Below are 25,999 nucleotides of genomic sequence, written 5' to 3'. Positions count from 1 at the left end.
TATACCTTTATGCCATAGCATCATAAATATGACCTTGTAAGTCATAGTAAGAACAATAGATAATCCATAAATGAAACTTGTAATCACTTTTCAATTTCAAACATGATTCATTCATTTAGATAAGCCTCTATACTTTGATCAGGCACTGGCTGATTAAAAGTGTTAGTTGCCTTCAGCTTTCTGTCGAGAAATGCATGTCTTATAGCCATGAGAATGCATTTCTATGCACTTGTGGTTACTTATGACTCTAATTAAAGCAGAACCTCTTACTTAAAGCAATAAATATTTAGCCACAGCAACCAAAATATAAACAAAACCATGATTCATGAATTTGCTTATTTATGCTTCTCTGGGTACGGAAGTAAAGTGGCATTTATGATGCATCAAGACAGGGGCAGGCCGAGGAAGACTCACCACGGCCCACGCGGAGGAACAGTGGCCTTTCTTGGCTGGGACCCAAGGACCACGTTTCACTGAGTCAGAAGGGCAATGCAGCGAACAAGGAAATTCACAAATTTCTCCATATAGAAGAATCACCAGAAGAGATCTCATCTAAGATATGGATTTCTGGGTCCTACCCCCAAGAATTCTAATTTAATAAGTCTGGGGTAGGGCTCTGATTCTAGGTAATTCTGATGTCAGTGGTCTGAAAACCAGAGTGGAAGAAGTATTCAAGGAATAATTAGGAGAATGCCTTTGGGGGCAGGCAGGTCTCCAGTGCCACCCCTGCCAACCATGTGGCCTTGGGCAGAATTCATAATCTCCCTCAGTCTCAATCATCTCCACCAGGAAGCAGGGAAGTGACTGTACAGTTGACCCTTGAATAACACAAGAGTTAGGGTACTGACTCCTGAGCAGCTAAAAATCTGAGCATAACCTTTGCCTCTCCTAAAACTTAACTACTAATATCCTCAGGTTGACCAGGAAGCCTTACCAATAACACAATCAATTAAGACATATTCAGTATGTTATTTGTATTATAAACTGTAGACTTATAAAAGTGAGCTACAGAAAAGAAAATGTTAGTAATAAAATCCTGGCCAGGCACAGTAGCTCATGCCTGCAATCCCAGCACTTTGGGAGCTCAAGGAAGGAGGATGGCTTAAGTCCAGGAGTCTGAGAACAGCCTGGGCAACATAGTGAGACCTTGTCTTTACAAAAAAATAATAAAAAATACAAATTAGCCAGGTGGGGTAGTTCCACCTGCTTGGGAGTCCTAGCTGGTAGTCCAAGTTACTTGGGAGGCTGAGGTGGGAGGATCACTTGAGCCCAAGAGGTTGAGGCAGCAGTGAGCTCTGATTACATCACTGCCCTCTAGCTTAGGCAACACGAGAGAGAGAGAGAGAGAGAGAGAGAGAGAGAGAGAGAGAGAGAGAGAGAGGAAGAAGAAGAAGAAGAGAGAGAGGGAGGGAGGGAGGGAGAGAGAGAGAAAGAGAGAGAGGGGAAGAGAGAGAGAGGGAGGGAAAGAGAGAGAAAGAGACAGAAAGAGAGATCGGGAAGGAAGGAGGGAGGAAAAGAAAGAAAGAAGGAAGGAAGGAATGAAGGAAAGAGAAGATCAAAAGAAAGACAAAATATAGCCTACGCCCATACCACCCTGAATGCACCTGATCTTGTCTGATTTTGGAAGCTAAGCAGGGTCGGGCCTAGCTTAGTACTTAGATGGGAGAACACCTGGGATGCCAGGTGCTGTAGGCTTAAATAAAAATAAAAAATAAATTAAAATAAATTAAAAAAAACAAAATATATTTCCGTTCACTAAGTGGAAGTGGATCATTATAAAGGTCTTAATCCTGGTTGTCTTCATGTTGAGCAGGCTAAGGAAGAGGAGGAGGAAGAGGAGAGGTTGTCTTGCTCTCTCAGCAGTGGCAGAGGCAGAAGAGCATTCATGTATTAAGTGGACCCACACAGCTCAAATTCATGTCATTCAAGGGTCAACTGTACTTATAGGGTTGTGGGAACAGTTATATAAGACAGTGCACATAAAGCTTTAAGCAAGGGACTTTTGCATAATGCCTGCCAGAGAAGTGCCAACCAAATTACCTATAAGGAGGAAATAGCAGAGATCACAACCTCTGACAGTCTGATTTGGCATGCGTAGTATTTTTCTTTTAACTAATGCTGAATATCATTAGACAGAATCCTCTCTCCAGTTTATTGAGTTCTTAACACTGCCATGACTGACAAAAACCAACATTCGTTCCTTTATGTCACCCTCCTGGCCCACAAAAGCACTTGTGACTGGCTGGAGTGCCTGTTCTGAGGAGTGCACATTCTAACAACCTTCTAAAGAAGCAGGCTTTCAGCCCAGTGAAGTGGCTTGAGCTTGTAATACCAGAACTCTGTGAGGCCAATGCAAGGAAGATCACTTGAAGCCATGAGTTCGAAACCAGCCTGGGCAACAAATGAAACCCCTCTACCCTGTATCAAAAGAAAAAAATTTTTTTTAAGTTTCAGGCATGGTGGCACACACCTATAGTCCCAGCTACTAGGGAGGCTGAAGCAGGAGGATCGCTTGAGCCCAGGAGGTCAAGGCTGCAGTGAGCCATGATCACACCAAGGCACTGCAGCCCGCACAGCAGCGTGAGACCCTGTCTCTGCAAAAATGAAATAAAAATAGAAGAAGGAAGCAGGCTTTGTCTCTAAATGTAGTACGTCCCCTTGCTAAGGATGCCTACAGTGTACTCGTTTTCTAGAAACACCGGGCAACCTGGCCTCTATTCAGACCCAGGACTCTGGCTGGCCTGGAGTGGCCCTGAGTATGGGACAAGGACATTCCACCAAGCCTGGTAGCCGAAGGCCCAGAAAGAGACACAGTTTGACTCCGCTGGGTCCCTATCAGCGGGCCCTGTCCCCAGCCAGGGCCAACAGCCAGAGTCCTTTATCCCTTGCTCTGTCACCCCACAGCACCTCTGATTTTTCCCCGCCCCACCCCCCACCCCAAACTGGACAGAAGGCCCAGGATGTAGAGACTGTTTCCCAGTGGGAAAGGTTATGCAACAACCTGATAGCATCAGATTACAAACAACCAAGGTCTCCCAGAAGCCTGGATGCCAAATTCAACAGCATGTTTCCTCATCACCAAGGGGGAGGAAGGAACAGTTCTGCTCTTCAAATAAAACAAGAAAAGATTTTCCAGACAGAGGAGCAGTCAGTGAAGGGAAAAACAAGGTGTCGGTTCTGTCCCGGGTAGGAAACAGATCTGACATGGACAAGGGAGGGTGGCTATGGGGGGACCCAGGCCTCCTGGACCAGGCTGCGGGCTCAGAGGCAACAGCAGTGTGTGACTCGTGCCCTTCTTCGGGAGAAGGCAGGGCTGCTTTGCTCTGCCCCCGCCACTGTTCCGTGTCTCCTCGTCCCTGCAGGGCACAAGCCAAGTGGAGCATTCTCAGTCCACACGCACGGGGTGAAAAGATGACTCCAGGAGACACTGCCTCATCCCATCAGCTGAGCCGGGCAGCTAGGCCAGGAAAGGAAAGGGAAGACAAGCAGGGGGGCCTGGGGGCCCTGAGAACAGAGGAAGACAGCGCGTGGCCTCAGGCAGCAGCCTGGCTTTGGGGAGAAAGTTGCAGGGCTCAGGGTACTGTTTGTCCTAATCCGTTGCGAAAACATTGACCGCCTTCTCTCTTTCATTTGCTCTTAAGTCTGGCCCCCATACTGTGAGCCGCGCAGACATTCCACTGATGGGAAACTGGGTGAGGAGGAGCAGGTGGCCAGAGGGACCCCAGCCCCCTTGACTCACAGGATGTGGCCACCTGCCGAGATACATGAGGGGCGCTGCCTGGCTTCCCAGAGCCCCAGCGGCATTCCAGGCAGAGAGGAAGGAGGCGGCTGTAGAATAGTTAGTTGACAGGAAGCTGCTTTGGAGAATGAGGAAGGGGAAGTGTTTACCCCCAGGCAACAGCCTTTCAGGCAAAGTTCACCTTCAAACTCCCAAGAAAAGAAGGGAATGGCCTCCAGCCCCAGCCTCATCATGAATTCAAGTGCTGTCACCCACAGATCCCACATCAAGCCATGGAGTTAGTGGAAAGGCCTTGCTCCAAAAAAGAATGTTATCTTGAGGTGCCTGAAATTCAGCTTCAGAACAAAGTTTCCCAAGAGATCCTTAACAATTTTTTTTTTTGGAGATGGAGTTTCGCTCTTGTTGCCTAGGCTGGAGGGCAGTGGCACGACCTCGGCTCCTGCAACCTCTGCCTCCCTGGTTCAAGCGATTCTTCTGCCTCAGCCTCCTGAGTAGCTGGGACTACAGGTGCGCACCACCATGCCTGGCTAATTTTTTGTATTTTTAGTAGAGACAGATTTCACCATATCGACCAGGCTGGTTTCAAACTTCTGAGATCGTGATCCACCCGCCTCAGCCTCCCAAAGTGCTGGGATTACAGGCATGAGCCACCGCGCTCCACCAACCCTGAACACTTTTTAAATTATCTGTATGTGATTTAAGTTGCCCGGTCCTTTAACGGGGGAATCTTTTTCAGGGTGTTTGCTGATCCCCTTCTAATGCTTCTATGGGTGGGGTCCCGTCAGGCCAGGAATAAAGAAATTGAGTCTAATGGAGGTTATCATTAGAGGCCAGGCGCAAGGCTGGGAGCCTCCCTGGCAGTACCCCCACTGATTCTCCCAACACTCCATGGAGAATGGTCCATGACCCCACCCGACGAGAAGAGAATGCTGAGCCCTGAGCTGAGTCAAGATTCAAGCCCAGCCTGAGAATCCAAAGCCTCCCTGCCTCCCACAGATGTAGAAAGGTTCAGACTGTCACAAGGGCTAAAGACTTTTTCCTGGACAATTACCAGGTTCAAAGGTGCAAGATAGAATTTTCCAGGCAGCTGAGCAGTCGGGTATAACAAAGTGTCCACAAGAGCAGTCATGTGGCTTGGGGAATGGGTCAGTGATGGTCAGAGAATGTGGACCCCTCCATTGCTGGCTGGCCTTGGGGACACCCTCCATTCTTCTTGGCCTCAGTCTCCTTATTTGTCCAATAAGGTGATTGGAATAAAGATCGCTAAAGTCAGCCTGGCACAGTGGCTCACGCCTGTAATCCCAGCACTTTGGGAGGCTGAGGCGAGCTGATCACCTGAGGTCAGAAGTTCAAGACCAGCCTGGCCAACATGGTGAAACCCTGTCTCTAATAAAAATACCGGGCGTGGTGGTGGGCGAGGTGACACGCATCTGTAATCCCACGTACTAGGGAGGCTAAAGCAGGAGATTCACTTGAACCCGGGAGGTGGAGGTTGCAGTAAGCCGAGATCACATGACAGAACAAGACTTTTCTCAAAAAAAAAAAAAAAAAAGATGGCCGAGATCTTTTCCAATTTTGGCATTCTTTGAACTTGAGGGAATATTCCTGGAGATTTTGTCACTGGCTCTTCTCTCATTGGTCATTTTTGGATCAGTGGAAATGAGACTGGCACTTGTCCTTCTTTTTGTTCTTCGTTCCCAGATATGAGAGGGATCTTTTTAAAAAATTGAACAGTATGCTGGAGGGGGAGTGGGAAATGGTGAGCAACTGTTTAGGGATATGGGGCTAAATAAAATAAGTACATATATATATTAAAGCTAAGCATAGGCCAGGCGCAGTGGCTCACACCTGTAATCCCAACATTTTGGGAAACTAAGGTAAGAAGATTACTTGAGCGCAGGAGTTTCAATCCAGCCGGGGCAACATAGCAAGATCCTGTCTCTACAAAAAAATTTTAAAAGGAAAAGAAAAATTAGCAGGGCATGGTGCATGCCTGTGGTCCCAGCTACTTGGGAGGCTGAGGTGGGAGGATCACTTGAGTCCAGGAGTTTGAGGCTGCAGTAAACTGTAATGGCACCACTGCACTCTAGCCTGGGCAACAGAGCAAGACCCTATCTCAGAAAAAAAAAAAAGGAGGGGCAGGGGTGCAGTAGGCCACTCCAATAGTCCAAGCTATTCAGGAGAATGAGGTGAGAGGATCTCTTGAGCTCAGGAGTTTGAGGCTGCAATAAGCGATGATCACGCCATTGCACTCTAGCCTGGGCAACAGAGCAAGACCATATCTCTAAAACACTAGTAAATAAATTAATTAAAGGAAAAGGGATTTTCTTTGGGGGTGATGAAAGTGTTTTGGAACTAGACAGATGTGGTGATCGCATGATATTGGGAAGTGCTAAATGCTACTTAACCATACAACTTAAAATGTTAATTTTATGTGATGTAAATTTCACCTCAATATTTAACATTAAATAATGTCCCTCTCACTCTTAAAATCTTTCCATGGTTCCACATTTCCTTAGAATAAAAGCCAAACTGAAAAGACCTTTGAATGTTGTTGGCCCCATCTCTCGCTATTCTCCTTGGTCCCCACAAACTCCATACTCAGATGCAGGGACAGCTCCAGGGAGTGGCTCCTACTTCGTGCTGTTCCCACCCCTACCCAGGTTGCTGCCCTCGCCCAGAGCCTCTTCTCCTGCCAATCCCTGGCTGTCTCCTACTCATTCTTCAAAATGCAAATCACCCCCAAGGAAGCCTATTTGCTGCCCAATATAGTAGCCACTAGCCACACAAGCTACTGAGCCCTGGAAGTGCGGCTGATGACCAAGGAATTAAATTTTAATTGAATTATATTAATTTTAATGTAAATAGTCATATGTGGCTAGTGCCTGGCTTACCAGACTGTGTAGCTCTAGGCAGGTGGTTCTCAAAAAAAATTTTTTTTTCTTTTAAGATGGAATCTTGTTCTTTCACCCAGTGGGACGATCTCAGCTCATTGCAACCTCTGCCTCCTGGGTTCAAGCAATTCTCCTGCCTCAGCCTCCTGAGTAGCTGAGACTACAGGCACATGCCACCACGCCTGGCTAATTTTTGTATTTTTAGTAGAGATGGGGTTTCACCATATTGGCCAGGCTGGTCTCAAACTCCTGACCTTGTGATATGCCCGCCTCTGCCTCCCAAAGTCCTGGGATTACAAGCGTGAGCCACCACACCCGGCCGGTTCTCAAATTTTAACCTGCATTGTCACCCAAAGGACTTGTTAAAACGCAGATTACTGGGACCCATCCCAAGTGTTTCTGATTCTTTTGGCCCGGGGTGAAGCCCTAAAATTTGCACCGTTAACAATTTCTCAGGTGGTGCTAATGATGCTAGTTGGGGACCACACTTGATAACCATTGATCTGAAGTTGAAAGTCCTATACTCAGATGATTCTAGACTCATTCTGAATGTAGATGTTCTGGACTAGTGGTTCTCAAAGTACAGTCCCTCGACTAGCCACATCAGCATCACCTAGGAGCATCTTAGAAATACAAAACCCATCAGCAACCCAGCCCTCTTGGGTCAGAAATGCATGTTAGCAAGATTCCCAGGGGACTGTCTGCACATTAAAATCAAAGAAACACTATTCCACACTGTCATGCCTTGAGGTCAGGGCTTTGTTGATCTTTGTCTTACCAGCACTGAGCATAGTTCCTGGTACACAGTAGGTGCTCAACAAATAGGAGGAAGAGAAAACAGTAGGCACTCAACAAATAATTTCAGGAGGAAGGAAGGAAAAGAGATGAAGGTTGCACAGCTATTAAATGTGTTTTTCTTTCTTTTTTTTGAGACCAGAGTCTCACTCTGTTGCCCAGGTTGGAGTGCAGTGGTGTAATCAGCTCACTGCAACCCCTCCACCTCCCACGTTCAAGCAATTCCCTTGCCTCAGCCTCCTGAGTAGCTGGGATTACAGGTGCCCATCATCATGCCTGGCTAATTTTTGTATTTTTAGTAGAGATGGGATTTCGCCATGTTGGCCAGGCTGGTTTTGAACTCCTGACCTCAAGCTACCCTCCTGCCTTGGCCTCCCAAAGTGCTAGGACTACAGGAATGAATCACTGAAGCTGGCCAGCTAGTAAATTTATTTCTCATTATTCCTTCAAAGAATGGGGCCCAGTCCACATCCTTAAACCTGACTCACTATTTCAAAGCTGCCTCATAAGGGGAGAAAAGATCAATAAGGCAAATTCTCAGATAGGAGATCAGCAGGTCTTCTTCAAGTGACAGCTCCCCATGCAAAGCCCCTTACTTACAGATCTTTCCCCCTACATCCATGATCTCCACACCTTCTGGACTTTTAACCTTGGGACTTCTGAGACCAGGCTATTCTAGGCTTTATTCCTTTTTTTTTTTTCAAATGAGATGGAGTCTCCCTCTGTTACCTAGGCTGGAGTGAGGTGGCACGGTCTCAGCTCACTGCAACCACCACCTCCTAGGTTCAAGCTGATTCTCCTGCCTCAGCCTCCCAAGTAGCTGGCATTACAAGTGCCCGCCACCACATCCGGCTGGTTTTTGTATTTTTAGTAGGGATGGGGTTTCACCATGTTGGCCAGGCTGGTCTCGAACTCCTGACCTCAGGTGATCCACCCAACCTCAACCTCCTGAAGTGCTGAGATTACAGGTGTGAACCACGACACCCAGCCTATTCCAGGCTTTCTAACTGAACACTGAAGATGGCGGCCTGGCCCAAGGGTGTCCTAGGTACAGAAAGGAGAAATTGTAATCAGTTTATACAACAAACCACTCCCAGTATATGCTGTATTTCTCTAGGCTCTTGTTTCTTGACACACCACCATCTACCTCCAGTCCTCCTTAGCATCTTCTCTTGATCCAGCTCTTCAGAAATCAGAACTAAATCACAGCATTTTTGAATTGAAGAGAACCAGAAAGATCTATACACACACACAGAGAGAGAGTGAGAAACATCAATATTCCAAGTGATAAAATAGTCTGGTCACTGAGAAGGTTAGTAGGAGGCGATACTCAGCTCTCCTGACCCCTGACTCAAATTTCCAGACACAAGATATGGCCACAGTCCAGTAGACACTTGCTCCTGAAGTTCTCCAGATATCTGATTCAAGAGACATCAGGTTAAAATGGAAAAATAAAAATGATCATGGCTGAGCATGGTGGCTCATGCCTGTAATCCCAGCACTTTGGGAGGCAAAAGAGGGTGGATAATTTGAGGTCAGGGGTTCAAGACCAGCCTGGCCAACATGGTGAAACTCTATCTCTACTAAACATACCAAAACGAAAACAAACAAACAAAAAATTAGCTGAGCGTGGTGGTGCACACCTGTAATCCCAGCTACACGGGAAGTTGAGCTGGGAGAATCACTTGAGTCTAGAAGGCAGAGGTTGCAGTGAGCCAAGATCATGCCATTGCACTCCAGCCTGGGTGACAGAGATCCTGGCTCATAAATAAATAAATAAATAAATAATCAGCATTTCCTTCTCTGCACGAGACTTGAAGTGCACAAATGCTTGTTTCTAGGTAACTACAACTATCCTGCCAGACTAATATGGCAAAGGGAGTGTTAGTGGAGCCCCCTGGAGACAGCTGAGGGCCATAGCTCAGGACTGAGTTTGACAGCAGGGAAAACAGGCTGATAGGGTTTGGCTCTGCGTGCCCACCCAAATCTCATGACAAATTGTAATCCTCAGTGTTGGAGGAAGGGCTGGGTGGGAGGCGACTGAATCTTGAGAGCGAATTTCCCCTTTGCCGTTCTCATGATGGTGAGTGACTTCTCATCAGACTTCGCTGTTTTAAGAGTGTGTGGCACCTTCCCCTTCCCTCTCTTCCTCCTGCTCCAAACACGTAGAATATGCCTGCTTCCCCTTCACCTTCTGCCATGATTGTAAGTTTCCTGAGGCCTCCCTACCCATGCTTTCTGTATAGCCTATGGAGCTGTGAGTCAATTAAATCTCTTTTCTTTATAAATTACCCAGTCTCAGGTAGTTCTTTAGAGCAATGTGAGTTTATTTGATCTCTTGGAGTATTGGTGTTTCTATAGATAGATAGGTAGATAGATACAGATAGGATGGATGGATAGATAGATAGATAGATAGACAGACAGACAGACGAACCTTTTTGGATATTAGTCTGTGGAATAATACACAGCCCCAGATCTACAATTCTGCCCCACATATTCCTCAGTTGGGGAAATCTTGCCAGGCACACCTCAGAACCCCTTGGACACAAACACTGTAATTTCTTTATGAAACAAATAATAACAGTTTATTGTGGGGGGAAATTCACCCCTTAAACTCTCCTTCCTCTGCCCAGAGGTAATTTCTGCTGTTTTGTTACCCTTTATTGACTCTTTCAAGATTTTTCTGAGACTACATATGATTTTTTTTTAGACAGTTTCGTTCTTGTTGCCCAGGCTACAGTGCTGTGGCACAATCTCGGCTCACTGCAACCTCCGCCTCCCAAGTTCAAGCTATTCTCCTGCCTTATCCTCCTGAGTAGCTGGGATTACAGGCCGCCCACCACCATACCTGGCTAATTTTTGTATTTTTAGTAGAGACAGGGTTTCACATTGGCCAGGCTGGTGTCGAACTCCTGACCTCAGGTGATCCACCCGCCTTGGCCTCTCAAAGTGCTGGGATTACAGGTGTGAGCCACCATGCCTGGCCAATTATTTTTATGTAACAAAATCGTACTTCACATATTGTTTTGGAACCTGCTTTATTCATTGAAAAATATTTCATGTAAATGTTTCCAAGTCAATAAACATGTATCATTTTAGTGGTTCTTTATTCTTTTAAATGGAGGAATAATAATTCCTTTAAACACTATCTTTTTACTGGACACTTGGGTTATGTCCACTATAAAAAAATTCGCTGCAATGAGCATCCTTTTTCGTACGCCATGGAGCACTTGCTTAATTATTTCCTTAAGACAAATTCTTACAGGAGGAATTGATGCATCAAAAGACGTGTGCATTTTTCAAGCATTTGGGCCATATGTCAAATTGTCCCCAGCATGGCTGCACTCTCAGAAAGTGAGGTCCTTATGGGAAAGCTCTCCCAGAGCAGATGGGAGCTGAGTTGGAAGTTGAAAGATGTTGAAATAGAGACAGAGAAGCAGTATGGTATAGCAGGGCCATACCTATACCATACCAAAAATACAAAACCAAAAAGAAACAAACAAAAAAATTAGCTGAGCATGGTGGTGCGTACCTGTAATCCCAGCTACATGGGAGGTTGAGGTGAAAGTATAGCAGGGCCATACTGCTGCCCACAGCTGCCTCTGTCTTTACCAACTTGACCTTCAGTGGCAAACCTGGCTCCCTCCTCACAAACTGTGTGACCTTGGGCAAATTACTTACCCTCTCTGAGCCTCTCTCTTTCTTCCTCTGTAAATGGAGCTATGACTACCACCCTTCCACTATTGTAAGAATTGGAGACAATGTACCTTAAAAACCTTGCGAAGCTGTGCACTAAATTTTTCCTGAATGGATGAAATAAATTAATGGTTGAATGGATGGAGGGATACATTTTTTAAAAAGAAAAGGAAAAAGGAAGGAGGAAGCAAGGGAATGGGATGAAAGTAAAGACAAAGTGTATTTGTTGAAAAGTTCACAACTGCCTTGGGAGAGGGCTGGTCACCTTGGGAAGTTCTAGAAGGAAAGGAGAGACAGGGATGGGCCAAACTGAGCAGACATTTTCTCCATCACAACTTGTTCCTTATTCTCTGGGTACTGGTAGCTGGTGAGCAAAGGTGTCCCTGTTTCATGATGATGCCCCTAAAGCCCAGATATGAGCTGTCCCCTCCCAGAGACAGAATCCCATACCCCAGCCTGGGCTGAGCATTGCAGTGGGCTCCATCAACCCCACCTGAGCCCCTTACCTTGACGAGTCTGCCACAGTCCAGTGAAGGGACCCACACTGCCCGCTAGCTCACACTTCTGAGCCCATGGGCCATTGTCTCCTAGAAACCAGAAAAAGCATTAGGTCACCAGGCTGGTTGGACACTTTTGCTGACTTTCCACTAAGGCCCTACATCCCTGTGCAGAGCAAGGACTAGACAGAAAAAGGACTTACAAAGACAAATATGGGCTGGGCATGGTGGCTCACGCCTGTAACCCAGCACTTTGGGAGGCGGAGGGAGGCAAGTGGATCACCTGAGGTCAGGAGTTCCAGACCAGCCTGGCCAACATGGTGAAACTCCTTTTCTACTAAAAATACAAAAATTAGCTGGGCCTGGTGGCAGGCACCTATAATCCCAGCTACTCTGGAGGCTGAGGCATGAGAATCACTTGAACCCAGGAGGCAGAGGCTGCAGTGAGCCAAGATTGCTCAGCCTGCGTGACAGAGCAAGACTTCATCTAAAAAAATACATACATACATACATACAAATATGATTCTCACTCATGAAGAACAACTCTTGATATGAGGTCTGTCTCTACTGGGCTTTCAGACACAGGTGGTCTTTTCCTGCCCCAACCCAGCCCCATCATGAGTCTGTTGCCTTCTATTCCCTTGCCCTTTTGTAAGGTTTCAACAATCTCATTGCCACTGTCATCAGCCTCAGCCCAGTGACTGTTTATTGAGCATCTATTATATGCTGAGTGTTTCACATACATCATCTCCTAATCCTCCAGCATGCTATCCAGTATATTCTATTATTATCCAGTAGATAATAGCATCCAGTAGATTCTATTATTAGCTTAATTTTGGAGATGAGGAAAAGCAGGCTTGGAGCAACAGTAGAGTATAGATTCAAACCCCATAGGATTTGGTTTAGGTCTCTACTAGACCCAAAAGCAGTGTCCCTCCCCTTTTTTCTTAGACAGAGTCTCACTCTGTTGCCCAGGCTGGAGTGCAGTGGCATGATCCGAACTCACTGTAACCTCTGCCTCTGCCTCCGCCTCCCAGGTTTAAGCGATTCTCCCATTTCAGCCTCCCAAGTATCTGGGACTACAGGCGTGCACCAATACACCTGGCTAATTTTTGTATTTTTAGTAGAGACAGTGTTTTGCCACGTTGGCCAGGTGGATCTCAAACTCCTGACCACAGGTGATCCACCTGCCCCGGCCTCCCAAAGTGCTGGGATTACAGGCATGAGCCAACATGCCTGGCAAAAGCAGTGCTTTTAATCACTGCTGTCATTCCAGACAGAATCCAAAAACACGCAGTGCATGTGTGCAGCTTTTAAAGAGGCCACTAGTGCAGCCCACTAAGGCCACTTAGCCAAAAGACATGACACAGGGAGTGGCAGCAACCAGAATTTTTGGAACCAGGGAGGATGGAGAAGAGAAAAATCTCAGAACTGCTCCAGGACTACACAAGCTCACAATGTCAACATCATTCAGTGGCAATTAAGAGCAATACCCAGATAGCCCCAATGGACCCACAAGGGGCCAGCAAGGTGCCTGCTCTGTGTGTGCAAACCTTCCCAGGGACTTGGCCTTGGGGGCCCCAATGGACAGGTGCTCAGCATTCAGGCTGGCAAGCCTTACCTGGGCCTCAAATTCAAAGCAAGCCCCCATGACCTATGAAAGAGGATCTCTGGGCCAGACTCTGCTCTTCACAGGGAATGTGCAAGGTTATCTATTAAAAGGTAGTTAGGCTGGCTGGCTTTTATTATTTTACCTGTAAACCAGAGGAATGTGTTTTCCTTTGCTGTTCGGTCAACTTTGTCCTTGATCTGGCCCACCAGACCGTCCATCTCCCGGAGCCCTGCACCATACAACCTTCTGCCCCATGGTGCTGCTGGTAGCTGAGTCACAGGTAAGGGTACGTGCATGTGGGCCAGACCCACGTATAGCAGGAAGGGCCTCCCGCTGGTGCTGAAACAGGAGAATCAAGAGGTGACTCTGCAGAAGGCTCTCCTGGCTCGTCTGGCGCCTCAGGGATCCTCCCTCTCCTCCAGGAAAATCCCCAAAGCTCCTTCTGCCCCATGGGCTCAGGAAGTACACATTTATTCCTAAGCTTCCGAGAAATCATGGACGCAATCTGGTTAGCCAATTAAAAATGAGAATCACTGGGTGTGGTGGCTCATGCCTGTAATCCCAGCACTTTGGGAGGCTGAGGTATGTGGATCACCTGAGGTTAGGAGTTTGAGCTCCCCCTCACCATAGCCCCCAAGATCCCTTTTGCAGATGAAGAATCAGAAGCTTAAAGACTTAACCCAGGGTGTGCACGTGTCTGAATCTTGCTCTTAACTGCCACACTCTAAAGCCTAAGGCACACATGCACCTTTAAATTTTATTTTACAGCATCCAGACTATCCTGTCCATTCTCAGCCCCTCATTCCATTTTTTTTTTTTTTTTTGAGACAGTCTTAATCTTGTCACCCAGGCTGGAGTGCAGTGGCACAATATCAGATCACTCCAACCTCTGCCTCCTGGGTTCAAGCAATTCTCCCACCTCAGCCTCCTGAGTAACTGGGATTATAGGTGCCCGCCACCATGCCCAGATAATTTTATATTTTTAGTAGAGATGGGGTTTTGCCATGTTGGCCAGGCTGGTCTCGAAACCCCAATCTCAGATGATCTTCCCTCCTCCGCCTCCCAAAGTGCTGGGATTACAGGTGTGAGCCACTGTACCTGGCCAGCCTTGTTCCTAAGAGATAAATGGTTGTTTCGAGTTGATCACAGGAATTCCAAGGACACATATGATCACAAGATAACATCTAGATCAGGGCTCTGTCAGAGGCCCTGGTGCTCTGCCGCCTCTGTACTAATCTTGATTCCCTTGAAAGTGTAGAATAAAAGGCTTGGAGGGAGCTGGGGTAGTCTCCAAGCAAAGGGCCCAGCCCCACTCCCAGGCAAGAGCAGCTGCAGAATCACAGTGGCGGCAGGGACTTTCAGGGTGCCCCTCTCCCACAGGCCCATCCACAGGGGGTCTTTGAAGAGGACAGCAAGCAAGGGTATTGAGAGAGTACAGTCAACCACATACAGAGGGTGTGGTAGATGCATGCGCCTTTCATGCTCAGAGTTTCAGTTGGCCCCGGGGTTCTCCTTAGCTCACCCAGGTTTACACCAACTCACAGCCTTGTTCTATAGTCAACCGTGCTCTCAAACCCCCTGCATCCTGGCTTCCAGGCTCTGCTGCCCGGGATTGTGCTTACACTCAGTTCTCTTTGATGGGCATAAAACCCTGGACACGAGCCCCAAGATAGGGGCCTCTGCCTTCCCCGTTTAAATCCACACTTTCCCTGCAACATTGCTACAGCTGTGTTGTTCAAAGCAGCAGCCACAAGCCACATGTAGCTACTTAGATTTCAATTAATAAAAATAAACCATATTGAAAGTTCCATGGTTCACACACTAGCACATGGGTGAACCTGGAGAGTATTATACTAAGTGAAATAATCCAGTCACCAAGAAACAAATACTGTATGATTCCACTTGTATCACCTACCCAGAATAGTCAATTTCAGAGAGAGAAGGTAGGATGGTGAGTGGAGGGAACTGCGGGGAAGAAAAACTGGGGAGTTTATGTTTATTTTTCTGTTAGAAAAAAATGAAAAAGTTCTGAAGATGGATAGTGGTAATGGTTGCAAAACGAAGTGAATGTTCAATGCCACAGAACTTTACATTTAAATGGTTAAGATGGTAAAATTTTATGATTATATATCTGTATATATACACATCCACAAATAAACACACACACACACACACACATTTCTAGCCACATTTCGAATGCTCAGCAGCAACAGCAGGTGGCTTGAAGCCAGCAGCTTGGACAGTGCAGACAGAACACATCTCCAGCCTTGCTGAGTGTTTTTCGCACAGCACTGATTCACAGTGCCTGGGCCCACTCTCCCAGGGACAGTCATGTACAGTTGGGCAGATTGTGGCCTGCAAGAGGACATCCTACTGAGTGAATGGGTCCGTATTTCCAGCTTACAATCTACTGGCTGGGTACGCTGCACAGGGCAGTTCCTAGCCAGAGAGGGTATCTTTTTTTTAAATTTTCAGGTAGATTCCACATTGCAGTGGTGCCTAGAGCTGGCTCAAATTTCAAGAATTTTTCAAACCAGTTGTTAAACATGTCCATTACTAAAAATTGAATTATATAAGTTTATAATTAAATTATGATTATTATCATTATTATTATTTTTGCCAGGCATAGTGGTTTATGCCTGTAATCCCAGCACTTTGGGAGGCTGAGGCAGGTGGATCACTTGAGGTCAGGAGTTTGATACCAGCCTGCCCAACATGGCAAAACTCCATCTCTACTAAAAAATACAAAAATTAGCCAGGTGTGGTGGCAGGCGCCTGTAATCCCCACTACTCGGGAGGCTGAGGCAGGGAAAACTGCTTGAACCCAGGAGGTGGAGGTCACAGTGAGCCAAGATTGTGCACTGTACTCCAGCCTGGGTGATAGAGCAAGACCCCGTCTCAAAAAAAATAAATAAATAAACAAATTATATATTTTAAAAGATAGTATATTCTCACCATTTATCACTTCCTAATTATTACATTCTACTATTATGCATGCTCATGGGATTATTTACATCTGTGGTATCTGTGTGGTGGAAACAGCACACAACGGCTTGCTACTGCCCATCATTTCTCAAAGCCACATTCAGTGACATCTCCATAGCTTGAAACCAGCCATGGTGAGAGTGAGTATTGACACCCCAGGAACTGGCAAATGCTACCGATTGTGGCTGTTTTCTTAGAAAGCGGTTCACCATGCGTATGGACAAGGGGTGGTTCCTCTGTCCTCCCTTCATCATCCATCGTCATCCTCCAAACTCTCACCCATTATCAAAGTCACATTAGCACCCTAAGCCAGAGGCTTACAGAGACGGGCAGTTATGAGACACGGCAGAGCACGGGCTGGTGAAGAGCTTGAGAATCTTGCATCCAAACGTCCGGATTTTTTATTATTTCAAGACTATGTAGCCCTGGACAATTAACTTAACCTCTGTCATCTACAAAATGGGGACAATCAGACCTCCCAACAGAGTCGTTGTGCAACTTCCCACACTAAGCATCTAGTAAATGGTAGCTTTCTTTTGTTTTTGAGATGGAGTCTCACTGTCTTCCAGGCTGGAAGTCTGGATCTCAGCTCACTACAACCGCTGCCTCCTAGGTTCAAGTGATTTTCTTGTCTCGGCCTCCTGAGTAGCTGGGGCTACAGGCATGTGCCACCACACCAGGCTAATTTTTGTATTTTTAGCAAAGATGAGGTTTTGAAATGTTGACCAGGCTGGTCTCAAACTCCTGACCTCAAGTGATCTGCCTGCCTTGGCCTCTCAAAGTGCTGGGATTACAGGCATGAGCCACCATGCCCGGCCGCTTCTTGTTAATAATGTTGAATACATGCCAGCAGTGGTAAGTATAAATGGTGCCCAAGGATATACCTCTTTCTCTGCATCCTGATGCCAGGTAGATTCCAAAAGATGACATCAGGCAGAGTCTACACAGACCAGTCCCCTGGGGGCATCTGTCCTGCAAGCTACCTCTTCATTATATACCTGAGCTGAATGGAAAATAGAGTGGGGATACCTTGTGCTTAAAAAAAAATGCTGATTATAATACAGTGTGACTCCACTTTTGTTTTTTAAAATATGTTCATTTCAACTATACCTTAATAAAACCAGGAAACATATGTTTATGCACCAGCATAGATTGAGGCTAGAAGAACCTACTCAGCTCTATTAAAACAGATGGTCTTCATGCCCGTAATCCCAGAACTTTGGGAAGCCAAGGTGGACAGATTTCCTGAGGTCAGGAGTTCAAGACCAGCTTGGCCAACATGGAAAACCCTGTCTCTACTAAAAAATACAAAAATTAGCCAGGCATGGTGGCATGTGCCTGTAATCCCAGCTATTCAGGAGGCTGAGGCAGGAGAATCACTTGAATCTGGGAGGCAGAGGTTGCAGTGAGCCTAGATTGCGCTGCTGCACACTCCAGCCTGGGTGACAGAGCGAGAGTCTGTCTCAAAACAACAACAACAACAACAAAACAACAACAACAAAAACCACACACACACACACACACACACACACCCCAACAGGTTATTTCTGGGATGTGGAATTCAGGGTGATTTTGTTTGTTTGTCTGCTTGTCTCAGTTTTCCAAGATTTCTAAAGGGAACACATGTTATTTGTGGGGGAAAACAACTGGAATGGTGACTAGAAAAGGGAAAACACAACCAATGTCAGGGTTCCAGGTTCAGATCCAAAGACCACGCGCACCCCCAACCCATCTTTCTCCTCTTTCCTGTTCGAATGTAGAGATGAATCTCTAGTGAGTGAGAGAATAAACTAATAAATAGCGATGCAATCATATCGAACGTCTCCCCCAGGGCTGTGCTCTCCGCCTCGCTTGGTCATCACACACAGCTGGGTGAGAGGCAAGCTGCGGAGCAGGGGCACTTAGACAGGCACGGGGCCAGCACTGAAGGCAGGTAGTGAGTCAAGTAAAAGAGAGAATTCTGCAGATCCCAGGGGTGAGCTCAGGAAGGCTGAAACGTGTCTTTCATCTCTGCATCCTAAGGACCTGTGTCTTAGCCTGCTCGGCTGGTGTAACAAAATACCAGTTCCTGGGGTGACTTCTCCCAATTCTGTTTTTTGGGTTTATTTGTTTTTGAGATGGAGTTTCGCTACTGTTGCCCAGGCTGGAGTGCAATGGCACGATCTCGGCTCATTGCAACCTCTGTCTCCTGGGTTCAAGCATTTCTCCTACCTCAGCCTCTCAAGTAGCTGGATTATAGGTATGTGCCACCACGCCTGGCTAATTTTTGTACTTTTAGTAGAGATGGGGTTTCACCATGTTGGCCAGGCTGGTCTTGAACTCCTGACTTCATGTGATCCGCCCACCTTGGCCTCCCAAAGTGCTGGCATTATAGGTACGAGCCACTGTGCATGGCCTCTTTTTTTCTTTTTCCAGGTTCTAGAATGGAGAAGGACCTTGTTTTTTTGTTTTGTTCTGTTTTGTTTCTGTAGAGATGGTGGAGTCTCACTATGTTGCCCAGGCTGGTCTTGAACACCTGAACTCAAGCAATCCCCTACCCTTGGCCTCCCGAAGTGTTGGGATTACACGCGTGAGCCTCCACGCCTAGCTTTAGGTCTCCTGGTTCTAGAGGCTGGGAAGTCCACTGTCTGGTAAGGGACTGATTCTTAGCATATTAACAGACAGCTGCCTTCCCACTGTATCCTCACATGGCCAAGAGAGAGCACACCCTGGTCTTTTTCTCTTCTTTTAATACAAACACTAATCCCATCATGGGGGCTTCACTCTCTTGACCTTATCTAAACCTAATTACTTCGTAACGGTCCCACCTCCTAATGCCACCCCATTAAGAGTTAGGATTTCAACGTGTATCCGATGATACCATGGGATATTGATTTGTTTAAAATGTCTGATTTCAGACCAGGTGCAGTGGCTGACACCTGTAATCCCAGCACTTTGGGAGGCTGAGGTGTGTGGATTACTTGAGGTCGGGAGTTTGAGACAAGCTTGGCCAACATGGCGAACCCCTGTCTCTACTGAAAATACAAAAATTAGCTGGGTGTAGTGGCACTCGTCTGTAATCCCAGCTACTCAGGAGGCTGAGGCAGGAGAATTGCTTGAACCTGGAAGGCAGAGGTTGCAGTGAGTTGAGATGGCGCCACTGCACTCCAGCCTGGACAATAAAAGTGAGTGACTGAGTCTCAAGGAAAAAAAAAAGAGAGAAATGTCTGATTTCAGACATCCTGAGCTACTGCTCACCTGGATGCCCGATATACTCCTGCTTATCAAGCCCTGTGTTCCCTATAGGGGCAATGCACAGTCCCAAACCTCATAGGGAACAGAGGCCCAGCTAGCTCTGGGATCTAGGACCCCATGCCTTCTACCCGCTCCTTTGTCCTATTCAGAGCTCTGCCTTCTGCTTAAAAAGCTAAAATCAAGCACTAGAATTCAGCATTGCTACCAGATTAAAGGGCTAAAGTCAACTCAACTGAATGACCAGCAGTGATACTCAAGTACTGTGTCGAGAGCCTTGGGTAAGACAGTAAAGCCAACTAAAGACCCAAGTAAAAACTCCCTAAGCCCTAGGGTGGACCCCCTTACCAAGGAAGAGCCAGAAGCCACATGCAAGGGATACCTGGTGGGTCTGACAAACAGGTCCAAGTTGGGGGAGGGGCTTGAGGCAGGAGACGAAGTCATGGAGGAGGATGGGCATGGACCTGGGGGCCTTTTCTGCTAATGCTCAGAAAATCATTTGGCACGTGGCAATCCCAAAGAAATCAGTATTTCTGAGGATTTCCTTCGGTAAAGTTAAATGCCAACAGGACTCGTGACTTTTCACTTAATAACCAGTTAATGAATTAACAAAGCATTCCCCTTTTATGTATAATAAAAAGGCTGTTGGTTGAGTTGCCTTTTAACTTATTAATTAATAGGTGGATGTCCCAGCCCCATGCCCACTTCAAAGCGGGTGTTAAACATCCTGGAGTCCCCATTCCTTCCCCTAAGAACACAGTGTTGTTCGATCCACTGCAAAAGCAGAAAAGACTGTCCCCAGCAGCCTTGAAGCATCCACGTGCCATGAAGCACAGGGGCCTGAAACCATCCCAAAGATCCAGGGAGCTGGGAGACCCTCAACCCTTCAGATGGGAGAAGAGGCTCTGCCCTTTCTATTATCAACAATCTGAAATAAAACAACAGTTTTACAGAAACTCAGAAGGTCCTGAAAAACCCCTAAGGTGCAATCTCTAAAGCCCTTAGGAGCTGCTTTTGAGATTAAGACCTTAACAGATTTCATTACCAAGAAAAAGGATGCCTGGACCTCCTGCATTGCTGCTTCTACCCTCCCTGTTGAGCTTCTCTCTAAAAAAGTCCAACGTGGGCCGGGCACAGTGGCTAATGCCTGTAATCCCAGCACTTTGGAAAGCCGAGGCGGGAGGATCACCTGAGGCCAGGAGTTCAAGACCAGCCTAGCTAACATGGTGAAACCCCTGTCTCTACTAAAAATACAAAAATTGGCCAGATGTGGTGGCAGATGCCTGTAATCCCAGCTACTCAGGAGGCTGAGGCAGGAGAATCACTTGAACCCAGGAAGCAGAGGTTGCAGTGAGTGGAGATTGCTCCACTGCACTCCAGCCTGGGTGACAGAGCGAGATTTTGTCTCAAAAAAAAAAAAAAAGAGTCTGCTGTGGCTGATCGAGGGGTGGGGGACTCCTGCATATTCAAGGGGCTGCTGTGATCACTTAGCCACAGGTAGTCCCTTTTTAATTCTGCCCAAGTAGACAGCCATGCAGCACATGTTTCCTGACCCACCTAGGCTAAGGCTGTAGAAAATGCCCAGTTTCTTGGAGCCCATCATCCTCAAGGAGTGTATACTCTTGGGAGGAAGATAAGATGAACATATTTGGGATCATTAGAGGGCAGCACAAGGCAGTTGTGAAGGGGGCGGGGAGGGTGATTGTGTGTGCATTTACATGTGTGTATCCACCTGCACCCCAAGTCTATAGGTGTGCACTCCAGATAAGTGTGCACAATTTGGGAGCTGTCCATTGTTTCACTATGTCCATTCTTTCCCTGACATCTGACCGAGGTTGTAAGCCAGCAACCCTCACACATATATGATTTGTTAGAGATACAATGTGGTATGGTTTTGTTTTCGCTTTTTTGTTTTTGGGATTTTGGGGTTTTTTTTAAGAGACAGGATCTCAATGTGTTACGTAGATTAGAGTCCAGCGATGCGATTATGGCTCACTACAGCCTTGAACTCCTGGACTCAAGTGATTCTCCGAGTTCAGCCTCCCGAATTAGCTGGCACTACAGATTCACACCACTATGCTCAGCTATTTAATAACTTATAGTAATTTTTTTTTTTGAGACAGAGTCTTGCTGTGTCACCCCGGCTGGAACGCAGTGGCACGATCTCAGGTCACAGCAACCTCCGCTTCCTGGGTTCATGCAATTCTCCTGCCTCAGCCTCCAGAGTAGCTGGGACTACAGGTGCGTGCCACCACACCCAGCTAATTTTTGTATTTTTAGTAAACATGGGATTTCACCATGTTGGCCAGGCTGGTCTTAAACTCCTGACCTCAGGTGATCTGCCAGCATCAGCCTCTCAAAGTGCTGGGATTATTGACGTGAGTCACTGCGCCCAACCATTTTTTAAAATTTTTTGTAAAGACAAGGTCTCACCATGTTGTCCAGACTGGTCTGAAATTCCTGGCCTTGAGCAATCTTCCAACCTGGGAGGATTACCCAGTGTCATCACAAAGCACTAGGGTTATAGGTGTGAGCCACTACACCCAGCCCACTTTTTGTTTTTCTTATTTACTTTTATTTCATTTTACTTTTTATTTTTTTGAGACAGGGTCTCCCTGTCACCCAGGTTGGAATTCACTGTCACAATCTTGGCTCACTGCAACCTATGCCTCCCAGGCTCAAGTAATCCTCCATCCTCAGCCTCCTGAGTAGCTGGAACAACATGTACACATCACCATGCCCAGCTCATTTTTGTACTGCTTGTAGCGACAGGGTTTCACCATGTTGCCCAAGCTGGTCTTGAACTAGACTCAAGCAATCTTCCCACCTCAGCCTCCCAAAGTACTGGGATTATAGGTGTAAACTACCTCCCCATGCCTTTTGTTAATTGGTAGTTTCTAACATTTCAAGATCAGGAGATTTTACACAAAAGCCAGGTATCCTATTTCTCTTGTAACATGAAAAGATCTGATATTCCAGGTTCTCATTTTCACAAAGAAGCACCAAGCAGCTGGAGTGAGGTAGTAGCTGCCCTCTGTAGATGGGTCATGTGCTTGTGGGTTCTCTGCAGACCCCACCACTCCCTAATGCTCTACGTTCATCCTGCTTCCTTCCCTCTTTAAGGTTACCTATCTGTGCATTCTAGATGCTGGAATTTGTAACTTCTGTCTGGTAGAATGAAGGATAGTTCCCAAAGACATGCAGGGCCTAATTCCTGGAGTCTGTGAACATTCCCTTATATGGAAAAAGGGACTTTTCAGGTGGAATTATGTTAAGGATCTTGAGGTAGGGGGATCACCTTGGAGTCTCCTGGTGGACCCTAAATGCAGTCACAAGTGCGATTGTAAGTGGGAGCCAGAGGGGAGATTTGACTAAAGAGAAAATGGCAAGTGAACAACAGAATTAGGGGTGAGAAGGAAATGGCCATAGCTTAAAAATGCCAGAAGCTGGAAAAGGCAAGGAAGGTGTTTTCCCCTAGAGACTCACCAAGAAAACAGCCCTGTTGATGCCTTGATTTTAGTCCCCTAAGTTTCATTTTAGACATCTGGACTCCAGATCCGTAGCAGAGTAAGTTACGGTTGTTCTAGCTACTAAATTAGTGGTTGGTTGTTACAGCAGCAATAGAAAAGTCATACACCCTGCCAGCTAGTAAGCTCAGCAAATGCCTTGAGTGCCCAGAGTACAGTGGGTGGGCCCTACCCTTGAGGAGCTTATGCCCTAGAAGGAGAGGACAAAATGATCATGACAGTAAAACATGACCTAAATGATGAAAGCAAAGAGGGATAAGCCCCAGGGACTCTAGGAACATACCTGAGGAATTTTTTTTTTTTTTTTTTTTTTTTTTGAGATGGAGTTTCACTCTTGTTTTCCAGGCTGTAGCTGGAAAGGGAACAACAGAATGAGGGGTGAGAATGAAATGGCCATTGTTTTCCAGGCAATGGTGTGATCTCGGCTCACTGCAACCTCCACCTCCAGGGTTCAAGTGATTCTCCTGCCTCAGCCTCCCCAGTAGCTGGGATTACAGGCATGCCCCACCACAACCAGCTAATTTTGTATTTTTAATAGAGGCAGGGTTTCACCATGTTGGCCAGGCTGGTCTCAAACTCCTGCCCTCAGGTGATCCACCTGCCTCAGCCTCCCAAGGTGCTGGGATTACAGGCGTGAACCTCCATGCCCAGCCTACCTGAGGAATTTCTAACCCAGCACTGGGGATTTCCAGAAGTTGCTGTTTTCCAGCTTTATTTATAGGAGACATGTATGCCTCCCTCTCTGCTGAGAAGCAAAACTCTGCCACAGCCTCGAGAGTGCCAAGGTCAAGAGACATGGTGTATGTGCAGAGGAAGGTGAAAGTGGGGGCAGGCACTGGGGAGGAAGGGAGGCTCCTCACCTTGCCTGCTGGATGAACTGGGTTGCTTTCTCAGCATACTTCTGGGCGAGGCTGCTCAAGTTCACTGGCTGCTCCACAATGTTGAGGTTTTCATAGAGAGGGAGGGCCACGTCAGTGTAACAGTCTCTTTGAAGGTTCCTGCATGGAAACCACAGACCATATTCATTTCCTACGTACTCATGGAGGAAAACTAAATGCCTTAATGCAATAATACACTTGCACATAAATACGACACTCTGGCCACAAATGATTTTTCTGGTTGGCCATTTCCTCCCAGTGTAAAAGTCTATGTATAATACTTTCTTCCATTCCCTTTGAATAGATGCTTATGCTTCTTGGACAAGCTGACCACTCTGTAAAGCTTACAGAGACTCTCGTGAGCTACAGACATTATTTTTTTTTATTCCCATGTTGCAGAAAGAGAAACTGAGGTCTGAAGAAGCTAAATTATGTCCAGCAGAGTCCCATAGCCAATCAACAGCCCCATTGCTGGCTTTCTCTGCTATCTCACTTCCATCTCAGCCTCTGTGTATGGTGTGCAACTTGGCGTTTTCTGAGGTCCACAATCGGGACTTCATGTAATATCAGGTATGACAATAGGACAGAATATATAAGGCTGGGTGTGGTGGCTCACATCTGTGATCCCAGCACTTTGAGAGGCCAAGGCTGGCAGATCACTTGAGGTCAGGAGTTTGACACCAGCCTGGCCAACATGGTGATACCCTGCCTCTACTAAAAATAGAAAAATTAGCCGGGTATGGTGATGCACACCTGTAATCCCAGCTACTCAAGAGGCTGAGGCAGCAGAATCATTTGAACCCAGAAGGTGGAGGTTGCAGTGAGCTGAGACTGCACCACTGCACTCCAGCCTGGGTGACAGAGCAAGACTCTGTCTCAAAGAAAGAAAAACATGAGCAAACAAACAAAATCAATCTGAGGATTTGGTCTTAAAGATTGAAATGAATCTGAGCCACGGCTGCCCATCCAGTGTGGCTGAGTCATGGTCTGGTCATCATCTCTGACAAGTTACTTAAGCTCCAAGAGTTATCTCTTATCTGTAGCACGGGGTGGCCTGTGCCATCCTTACAGGGGTGCCGGTGGTCTAAAAGAGGTAATAAATACACAAAGACTCAAAACAAAGGGATGGAGGAAGATTTACCAACCAATGGAGAGCAAAAATAAATAAATAAATAAAAAGCAGGAGTTGCAATTCTTGCCTCTGATAAAATAGACTTTAAAGCAACAAAGATCAAAAGAGGCAAAGAGGGACAGCACATAATGGTAAAAGGATCAATGCAACTAGAAGAGCTGATGATCCTAAGTGTTTGTGCACCCAATACAGGAGCACCCAGATACATAAGACAAGTTCTTAATGACTTATAAAGAGACTTAGACTCCCGCACAATAATAATGGGAGACTTTAACACTCCACTGTCAATATTAGACAGATCAACCAGACAGAAAATTAACAAGGATATCCAGGACTTGAACTCAGACCTGGAACAAGTAAACTTAATAAACATTTACAGAACTCTCCACCCCAAATCCACAAAACATACATTCTTCTCAGAAATTCTAAAAGTGACCACATAATTGGAAGTAAATCACTCCTCAGCAATTGCATAGCATTTCACAGGTTTAAATGAAATATTAGTTGGCAGCTTGTTTGATATTTTCCTCCCTTATTCCTTCCTGTCTCCATTGTTAAGCACAATTATTGGCATAAAAGAGGTTTTCAATACCCATTTTTAGACTGCATTCTAGCCTGGGCAATAAAGCAACACTCCTATTCTCTCTCCCTCTTTCTCTTCCTCTTTCTTTCTTTTTTTTTTAATTATTCTTTTTTTCTTTCTTTCTCTCTTTCATTTTTTTTTTTTCTTAAAAAAAAATAAAAGAGATAATAAATGGTTAGTGCATTGCACACAGCTTCAGTGTATTAGGAATTAAAAAAAAATAAAAAAAAAACTCAAGCTCTCAGTCCTGGTCACAAAGAAAACGAAGAAAGAAGCTGAGAGCAACGGAGATAGAATGGGTAGTAAATGGAATCCTCTTAGGCAAATACATCATTCTAATAGTGCTGGGAAGGATTTGCAAAGAAATCAAAAATCCCCTTCACACCTACATGCACATACACCCCAAAATAGAAATACAGGCGATATGGTC

At 46.2% G+C, this 25,999-nt stretch overlaps 1 protein-coding gene and 1 pseudogene across 12 annotated transcripts in view; one reads left to right on the top strand and one right to left on the bottom strand.

Moving 5' to 3' along the window:
* ARSG (arylsulfatase G) overlaps positions 1–25,999 on the bottom strand; it is a 145,641-nt gene that overhangs the window by 31,400 nt on the left and 88,242 nt on the right. For all 12 annotated transcript variants that reach the window (XM_078374498.1, XM_017972759.4, XM_017972757.4 and 9 more), the window contains 3 exons: positions 23,837–23,974; positions 13,376–13,572; positions 11,631–11,711 (listed from right to left, as the gene is read on the bottom strand). In XM_078374498.1, coding sequence (XP_078230624.1) covers positions 11,631–11,711; positions 13,376–13,572; positions 23,837–23,974 — 416 coding nt within the window. The remainder of the gene's footprint in view (positions 1–11,630; positions 11,712–13,375; positions 13,573–23,836; positions 23,975–25,999) is intronic.
* LOC118154153 (5S ribosomal RNA) lies at positions 1,577–1,695 on the top strand (annotated as a pseudogene).

Source organism: Callithrix jacchus, chromosome 5 (assembly GCF_049354715.1).
Source record: "Callithrix jacchus isolate 240 chromosome 5, calJac240_pri, whole genome shotgun sequence".
In the NCBI taxonomy this organism is placed as follows: Eukaryota; Metazoa; Chordata; class Mammalia; order Primates; family Cebidae; genus Callithrix; species Callithrix jacchus.
This window is presented reverse-complemented; position numbering and strand designations above follow the sequence as displayed.